At 39.9% G+C, this 9,312-nt stretch overlaps 1 protein-coding gene across 3 annotated transcripts; it reads left to right on the forward strand.

The window, feature by feature from the left end:
• Positions 1-1,479: 1,479 nt before the first annotated feature.
• On the forward strand, positions 1,480-8,524 carry TSHB (thyroid stimulating hormone subunit beta). Of its 3 annotated transcripts, none has more exons than XM_033153044.1 (3): positions 1,480-1,848; positions 6,400-6,568; positions 8,220-8,516. In XM_033153044.1, exons 1-3 carry the CDS (start codon positions 1,814-1,816, stop codon positions 8,460-8,462), a joined length of 447 nt encoding a protein of 148 aa, XP_033008935.1. In that variant the 5' UTR covers positions 1,480-1,813; the 3' UTR covers positions 8,463-8,516. The 3 variants fall into 3 exon arrangements, with proteins under 3 accessions (XP_033008935.1, XP_033008937.1, XP_033008936.1); XM_033153046.1 differs by lacking the exon at positions 1,480-1,848 and adding an exon at positions 4,381-4,984 and having other exon boundaries at positions 8,220-8,524; XM_033153045.1 differs by lacking the exon at positions 1,480-1,848 and adding an exon at positions 4,381-4,947 and having other exon boundaries at positions 8,220-8,524.
• The last annotated feature ends 788 nt before the right edge of the window (positions 8,525-9,312 follow it).

The raw sequence follows: 9,312 nt of genomic DNA on the forward strand, positions 1-9,312 counted from the left end.
TGAATGTGTTGCCAAAGATGTTGTTTATGTTTCTGGTACTGCCTATCATTGATAATATGAAGTGTTTCCAGGAATGGCAAAAGGTATTGTCTAGGTTTATCTGGCAGGGGGAAAAAACCGAGAATTAAGTTTAAATTACTAATGGATGTTAAAGGAAGAGGTGGCTTCTCACTACCAGATTTAAAGTTATACTTTGAGGCAGCAGCATTCTGCTGGCTTGGAGATTGGTTTATGCTGGAAGATACTGATTTGCTAGACTTGGAAGGCTTCGACAATGTTTTTGGTTGGCATGCATATTTATGGTATGATAAGATAAAGGCCCACAGAGGATTTAAGAATCATATAATTAGAAAAGCATTGTTTAATGTTTGGATCAGATATAAAGATTTGTTAGCTAGGAAAACACCTAGGTGGATTTCACCTTTGGAAGCTAAGGCCTTGAAGAAGCTAAACATGGAAACTAAATGGTTGAAATATAGTGACTTATTGTTGGAAGTTGATAATCAATATAAATTAAAGCCATATGACCAACTTAAAGATAAACTAAGTGATTGGCTGCAATACCATCAGATCAATTAATTGTTTAAAGCTGATAACAAATATACAGGTTTTCAGACTGATAAATCCAGATTGGAGACGGAATTGCTGGACACAAAGAGTAAGAATCTTTCCAGAATGTATAATTTATTGCTGGAGTGGCATATGAAAGACAAACAAGTGAAATCTGTAATGATTGATTGGGCTAAGGATGTGGGGCAGAATATTATGATTGAATACTGGGAGAGGTTGTGGAAGAAAGGTTGCAAGTTTACTGCATGTACTGCTCTGAGAGAAAATATGATGAAAATGATGTACAGGTGGTACTTAACCCCAGTAAAACTTGCTAGAATGTATCATACATCAGATAACAAATGCTGGAAATGTAAAGAGAAAGAAGGAACCTTCTACCATATGTGGTGGACGTGCCCCAAAATAAAGGACTTCTGGAAAAGGATTTATAATGAAATGAAAAAGGTGTTAAAAGACACCTTCTTAAAGAAACCAGAAGCGAGACTACGTGACCAAGGAGAGGAAATGGTGCAGGAAGATTGGAAGAAATTTAAAATTTATTTGAAAAAACATTGCAATGTTTAAATCTTAGAGTCCCTAGGGAAGTAGTTATAGGTTTTAGGTAGCAAGTAGGGTATAAGTGATATATAATTTAAAATGTATTAGGTAAATAATAATGGATAATGAGTTAACAAGTAAATGAATAATAATGGATATTTGGTTAATCTATGAATCTGTCAATGAAGAACAGAAATGAAATTCAGTAAGGAGAGATCGGGGGAAGTCGCCCCAAGATGTTAGAGGGAAAACGTGATGATTATATAAGAATTAATTGTGTTGTGTTTGTTTTAGTATTTGTCTTGTTTGTTTTTTCTTATAAAATGAATAAAAATATTTATAAAAAAGCAAAAGTTTCGGGGCGGGCATACTGTTTCATTTCCCATTGTGACTTCCTTCTGAAATCCTAACTTTTCATTCCACAAATCTTCCAGGCTTTGTTTTGTTTCGTTGTCCCTCCGTTGTGTGCTGTAGCAGAATAATTAGGTCTACATCCCTTAACAATCTTTTCAGAATACTGGCACATTTTTACAACAAATGTGACATCATTGTCTTGTCTGCTTTTAAATATTCATCTTTTGCATTTTCTGTAGCATTGCTTATCATTGAGGCACATCCAGTGCCCTGATATTTGGGTTCCTAGGATTACTCATCTGACGGCAACACGGCAGCGGTATCTTCTGTTTCATGAAAGTGCGACTCGTTGATGTCAGTGAGAAGGATGTTTTGCTTAGGAGAAAGGTTAGAGATGAATGATTAATACTTAAACTGGCCGTCATTGGATGGAGATCCTAGAGTTTAAGTGGCACATGGACAAGTCATATAACCAGCTGGGAAGCAAGTGCGCCTTAGATAAATCAGAAATGGAGCTGGACTACCACAGTATAGTAGATCCTGAAGAAGTCTCTTAATGAGGGGAATTGTGGAAAGATTTGGTACATAACAGAGGAGTGTATTCAGAAAAAGGCATAATTACAACCCAGTGCAAGGGACCTTTACTATATGGAGTCTCTTGCCTCATTGTCTTGTCAGAATCTTCAGCTGAGGAGCTGTGAAGCTGGTCTGGTATTTAAGACATCTAAATATTTTATTTGTTCTAACACAAATAATAAATAATAATATTTTTATATTAAAATATTTACAACCCACCTCTCATGATGGTCTGCACAAACCCTGCCAGTCTAGACACTGAGTATGTCTAGAGCCAATGTAGTGTAGTGGTTAGAGTGTTGGACTAGGACCTGGGAGATCAGGGTTCAAATCCCTACCCGGCCAAGAAGCTCACCGTGTGTCTATTGGGCCAGCCACTATCTCTCAGTCTAACCTGCCTCAAAGGTTGTTGTGAGAATTGAGTGGGGCAGAGAGAGAGAATCTTGGAGAAAAAGGTGATGTTGCTGTGCTACAGCTCCCATCATCTTTGACTACCGGCCATGCTAACCAAAGCTGATAGGAGTTGCAACAATTTTTGGAAGGTTCATCTACTGGCTTTAAAAGTACATTTTACCTACTTCTAAGTATTGCTGATTTTTCTGTTCCATACTAGTCTCTCTCTCCTTCCTTCCTTCCTTGGAATAAATTTTGCTGAAGGGTGCAATAAAAATGTTTTAAATAAATAAAATAATGTCCCACCAGTGTTTCAAAACTGAACAAAAGAAGAAATAGAACCTGCTCATGTAAACCCATTGTTTACCATGGTGATGATTGCTGCACTCAATCCAATGCACCATTATCTTGCTAAAATTGTGGACTCTTGCACAATTTATTTCCTGCAGAAATCCAGTGTCCACCCATCTGCTGTGGGCCCCCATTTCTGAATTAGGGCCACATGGGAAAGATTATATAACATTGAGATAATAACAAACTCATGTCCATGTGGCTCTGGGCAGCAGGAAAAAATTGACCATGCCCTTCTTCATTGCCAATATTATACAGACATCCGAACTAGGTTTATCCAACCCATATTGTATACAGGTGAAATTCAAAAAATTAGAATATCGTGGAAAAGTCCATTTATGTACCGGTAAGCAATTGTTTTCATTAGCTACTGGAGTTTAATATATGAGATAGACTCATGACATGCAAAGCAAGATATGTCAAGCCTTTGTTTGTTATAATTGTGATGACTATGGTGTACAGCTGATGAAAACCCCAAAGCTGAGATTGTTAATTAGGGGTTCTCATCAGCTGTACGCCATAATCATCACAATTATAACAAATAAAGGCTTGACATATCTCGCTTTGCATGTCATGAGTCTATCTCATATATTAGTTTCACCTTTTAAGTTGAATTACTGAAAGAAATGAACCTTTCCACGATATTCTATTTTTTTGAGTTTCACCTGTAAGTTTCCTGGGTGTTCAGAACAACACTACTACTACAGGACAAGAGCCCAGAAATCACATATTCAGTTGCCAGATTTTGTGCTGCCATGATAGATAGTTGACGAAGAATGGTCTATGCTACAATTCAGTCCTAAACTGAAGGCCCATATTGTTAGATCTGCACTTCTGAAGTCCACCCCATATAGCTGTGTTAACCAATCTTTTAATTTTTCTTATAAATTTTTACTCACCCATTATCTATGCTTAATTAAGTATTCTATGTATATGTTTGGTTCTTGCTCCTAATTATTTAATTATTTAATAATTATTTGCTTAGATACATACTGTTATGCTATTTATTTATATGTTTTGCTTATGCTGGTCTACGACCAAAATAAAGTACTTGACTCATCATAGCATATGTTTGAGAGATTTACAGTATTATAGAAAGTCAAATTAATTAGTGTTGCTCTTGGACACTTAAGCCCCTTTTGCCATGATGTAGATCTATTTTTAGAGACCTTGAGAAGAGAGGAGAAACAATAATGTTCCATGGACTGAATAATGAAAATGACTTCTGGCATTGCGGTCAAATAAACCAGTCACCAGCCCAATGCAGTCAGTCACATGATCCACACTTCAGCTGAGGCCACATACATGCCATACCTTTAAAAAAAGGGAAAGGTAAAGATCACTGGACGGTTAAGTCGAGTCAAAGGTGACTTGGGGTTGCGGCGCTCATCTTGCTTTCAGGCCGAGGGACCCGGTGTTTTTCCACAGACAGCTTTCCTGGTCATGTGGCCAGCATGACTAAACTGCTTCTGGCACAGAAGAACACTGTGACAGAAACCAGAGCACATGGAAACGGTTGGCAGGAGCTGGGATAGAGCAACGGGAGCTCACGCCATCATGGGGAGTGTCCAGTGTCCGGTGTCCCCACCTTTTCCTATACCTTTAAGGCACATATGAAGCACATTCTTTCTCTCAAATAATTCTGGCCACTGTAGTTTGTTAAGGGTTGCTGAGAATTTCACATATAGATCTCTCTGTTCTTCCATCACCATTCAAATCTATCGTAAGACCCCCTGATCTGCCAACTGGGTCTGCTTCTCTTCCATGGCAGTTCTTTCCTGACAATTACCAATGTCAACAAAGGCTTTCCTAAATCCATATATATGTATTTTCATGTTGTGGTAAGTGAAGAATGAATATTAAATTAATTAGCTTTGCCATCCAGCTGCTAGGCGGAGATGTTATAGTTCTCCGTATCTCAATTACATTTCCTGAATGGACAAGTATGAATCTTCAGTAGATATTACTGAGATTAGAAGTAGCAATTAATGCAATTACATAAACAGGTAGATCAGCCAGGAATTAACCAGAAGAGTATAAAATGCACTCAGAGTTTGTGCTGGACTTATTGCGTCTGAAGCAGAATCAATGAAGAATCTGGTTCCTGTGTGAAGGAAAGAGCCGGTTGACGGTCTTTCCAGTTTGGCATCACTTCACAGCTGATAGGTGGGTGTCTGGCCAGTGTTCCAGGTTTTGTCTCTATGTAAGTATGTGGGGAATTCAGGAATGACTGCATATTTGTAGATGCTGGCAACTTGTGCCCTACTGTCAGGGTGCCTCCAGAATCCACACTGTCACCATTTTGCAGGAGGGATTTAAGTGTATATCATAAATTTAGACTTGTGCAATTAAGTTGCTTGCTCACCCTAGTACAACAAATCTACTTTTTTAAAGACAGAATGCTTGCAGTAAGGAAAGTCACAGGAAATGTATTGAAAAGCATGGAATGAATTAATGAGTTGCAGGAAGATGTATGGACACTGCACAAGCAAATCAGGATGGATGATCATTAAAGACCAGACATGGGCTTGTATCCATTCTAGCACTAAGTAAATGTATGCACAATGCAAGGATTTCTGCTTGCACAATAGAATTCACCTTTCTCCTCCCTTGTGCCCTGCTAAATCTGTTCTGGCAGTTCTCCAAACTATCCAAAGCAGATTTGGTGAGGCTGCAGAGTGTGCACGCAGGGAGAAGAGGAGGGAAAATCCCGTCAGCACAAGTAGGTATCCTTGTGCTGACGGGATGAGGAAAATGGATACTGCTCAGTGTCTAACCTCTGTATAAGCTTTCTGCAAGCAAATCAGAATGAATGTTCAATGAATAGGTCATCTGGAGCAGCCCTCAGAAAAAGAACTTTTCCTAGGGAGCATTCTGTGGCATCAGCCACAGGTTTGCCATTCTGTCATTGCTTTGTTCATTCAACCTGATACTCCTAGCAAAAGGAGCTCTATTTTCTCAAGCGATGACTATAATACTAGCTTATGGCTTACAAATCCTGAGCATTACGTTTGACCTCTTTTTACTGTATCATTAACTTTGGTTTTACTGGGGCTGTTCTTAGTTTGCACAGAGGTTTTAGACTGAGGCAACCATGTACTGAATGTTATGTGTTTCTCTGCTCAGCCTAAAGAAAAGGAAGCTCAAAAACCTTCCATTGCTTCTTTATTCCAACATTTAAGAATGCTTGCTACTGTATGATTGGCAGAACATAGTCATTATTGTCCAAGTTATATGTGCATGCACCCTGAAGCTCAGGGGTACTTTTTAAGCATTGCTGATCCTTAGATATGCAAGGCATGGGAATGACAGGAGGAAGAGAAGGGCAAGGTAGCCTTGATGCAGAGATTCTCTGTGTCAGGATAATTGTCTTTCTTCAAGATACTCCTTGTCTTTGCAGGTGTACATATTATAGTTTAACTAGGAATTACCCTCCCTCAATCTAGCTAGGGCACAAATAGCTTACTAGTTATTCTTTATGTTTATGTACACAGAGAACCCATGTACCTGATTGCACAGAAAAAAGAGACTGGGAAAGTCCCTTATATTTTGTTAATAAGCTACTCCTGACTTCACAATGTCTAATGTGATTTTGCCTTGCTTTGTTTTTGCATGCAGCATGAATCCTGCCCCTTTCACCTCTCTCTTCCTTGTCTTTGCCATGACTTTGGGGCAGAGCATGTCCCTTTGTGTCCCCGTTGAGTACATCATCCACGTGGAGAAGAGAGAATGTGCCTTCTGTCTGGCCATCAACACCACGATCTGTGAAGGATACTGCATGACACGGGTATGTTCTTACAACACACTATTGACTCCCTTCTTGGTTGGTTAGGGGAAAAAAAAGAGTTTTAATAAGTAGCTTAGGACCTATGGAGTAAATAGCAAAGGATTATTAGACAACAGAAAAGATGAATGAGGTGATATAACGGTTTGAGACATTGTACTGAATGTGGAGGTGAAATGGAAGACATTGGGGTAGTTGAGGCTTTGAATCAATGGACTTTTCAGAGATATGGAGGTGATCAAGGACAGTTATCTGTCGCAAGCTATCATCTTGTTCCTACTATGACATTTTCTTAATTTTTAAGGAAATGATTTTCCTTGAGCACATTCAAGAATTATTTTTTGCTTTTTTATTCTCATGAAATTTGGGTTAGTCATTTGGGTTATAGGGCACTAAAGGAAGTGGAGAATGTGACTTCACCCCACCAGCACACAGCAGGCCCTCACTCATTAGGGAGCTTAGGGAGCTGGGTATGTTTAGCCTGGAGAAGAGAAGGTTAAGGGGTGATATGATAGCCATGTTCAAATATATAAAAGGATGTCATATAGAGGAGGGAGAAAGGTTGTTTTTTGCTGCTCCAGAGAAGCGGACACAGGGCAATGGATTCAAACTACAAGAAGGAAGATTCCACCTAAACATTAGGAAGAACTTCCTGACAGTAAGAGGTGTTCGACAGTGGAATTTGCTGCCAAGGAGTGTGGTGGAGTCTCCTTCTTTGGAGGTCTTTAAGTGGAGGCTTGACAGCCATCTGTCAGGAATGCTTTGATGGTGTTTCCTGCTTGGCAGGGGGTTGGACTGGATGGCCCTTGTGGTCTCTTCCAACTCTATGATTCATTATGTGATGCTGGCTTAGGGTTGGTGTTGTAGTAGCTCTTCCTCATGGTCTTCAGTAATGGTTGCCTGTGCAGTGCCAGGAGTGGGGGTAGAGAGGTGTGGAATCAATATGACACTCATAAATATCAACCAAAACAAAAGAACAGTGATGAAGGGCTGTAGGTGAGAAGAATGTGGCCGGGGTGTGTGTGGAATTGCAGTTATTATGATGACCATCAATAACTGATGGGTGGAAACTAAGAGCAGTATGTGTTGGCAACAAATTGGATCTGAAAAATTAAAGGGCATGGCGAAAATTGCACTCAAAAGGGTTCCTAAGCAACAGGTTGAAAAGCAGGGTTAGCAAAATTCCACCAGTTTAATTAAAGTAAATGTTGAAAGAATGAGCAGATGTTCAGGAAACAAATGGCCACTAGAAAAGTGGAGGGCCAATTCAGAAAGTGAAAAAACCAAGATATATAATTTCAGATTAACTATTAAAGTATTGGTACAAACCAAAAGAGGGCCAAGAGGTCACAACCGATTTGTGCATATTTAGGAATTTGATCCTACTCAGCAACCCTTCCCCAAATTATCATACCAAGGAACCACACAAGGAACCAAGCTCGAACCACAAATTCAACATTATGGTGGGACTGTGCATGTGTCATAGCTTGAAAACCACTCACAAGGATGAAATGGCCTTTCTTGCTTCAGCAGCACAGTTACAAAAATGTGACCGTTGGGGAGGGATGAGATGGAGAGATTTCTGTCTGAGCACAACATAAATTATCTGGGTAGGATTAAGCAAAAAGCAATAACCACTGGCATTCTCTTACAGGACAGCAATGGTAAGAAGCTGCTGCCCCAGAGCGCCCTGTCCCAGGAAGTGTGCACATACAAGGACATAGTGTACAAGACCGCGATGATCCCTGGCTGTCAACACCATGTCGTCTCCTACTATTCCTATCCTGTGGCCGTGAGCTGCAAGTGTGGGAAATGCAACACTGACTATAGCGACTGTGTGCATGAGGCAAGCAGCACCGATTATTGCACTACACCTCAGAAGCTACATAACCTATGAGGCCCCTTCTTTTTCTCTCTCTCTCGCACAAAGACACACTATCCCTCATGTCACATGGCAAGTTTTGGGCATCCAAGAATAAATAGAATGGTTAGCATATACAACACTTGTTATGTAAATTTTTTTAGACAATTTTTTAAAAAAATAATCAGCTGCTGTGTTTTCCATTTTACCTAGGACTCACAGACACAAAAATAATTTCCAGCAGTGTTACAAAGGTGCCTCTGACCATGTGATTGTACAAACAGACACAAGGAATCCACATTTCTTTGTTGGATTCATTCTCCTTCCTGAGGAAAAGCAAAACAAGCCAGCCCTTTCCATTCATGCCTTGACATAGGGGGGAAGTTGTATGTTCTGCCAGAATTGCTATGCTGTTCTCAGCACTGACAGCTACACCAATATTCCATTAGCTCCTGTGATTTGCTTGTCAGTCTTTGCCATTGCTGCGTCAAGTATTAATAACCATGGAGATCAAGACCCCTGTGGCACTCCAAAGGCTATCTTACTATGTCACAAATAATTGTAGACAGCATCTGTCATGGATGCTTTAGCTGGGATTCCTGCATTGCAGGGGGTTGGACTAGATGACCCTTGGGTCTCTTCCAACTCTATGATTCTGAGAAATTTCATGCTCTAATAAACTAGGTCATCTTAAGGTACCACAGGACTCTTGGTTTTCTTTGGACTAGAGTGCCAGTTGTGTTAATTGTAACATTGTTAATTAGCCATATAAAATAGTAATGTGTATAATGAAGGTAGACAACTGCGGGGGGGGGGGCAGGCAGGGTATAGCTAGAAACTGAATAGTGACAGGTGGTTGCCTAGTGAGCTATATGGATAAAGCAGG

Source organism: Lacerta agilis, chromosome 6 (genome assembly GCF_009819535.1).
Source record: "Lacerta agilis isolate rLacAgi1 chromosome 6, rLacAgi1.pri, whole genome shotgun sequence".
NCBI classification, from domain to species: domain Eukaryota; kingdom Metazoa; phylum Chordata; class Lepidosauria; order Squamata; family Lacertidae; genus Lacerta; species Lacerta agilis.

What these genes read in the sequence shown, in the direction of transcription:
- TSHB (XM_033153044.1), top strand. Translation starts at nt 1,814, where the DNA reads ATGTCAGTGAGAAGGATGTTTTGCTTAGGAGAAAG. An exon ending in ATGTTTTGCTTAGGAGAAAG is followed by an intron (nt 1,849 to 6,399) that starts GTTAGAGATGAA and finishes TTTTGCATGCAG; the next exon opens with CATGAATCCTGCCCCTTTCA. An exon ending in AAGGATACTGCATGACACGG is followed by an intron (nt 6,569 to 8,219) that starts GTATGTTCTTAC and finishes ATTCTCTTACAG; the next exon opens with GACAGCAATGGTAAGAAGCT.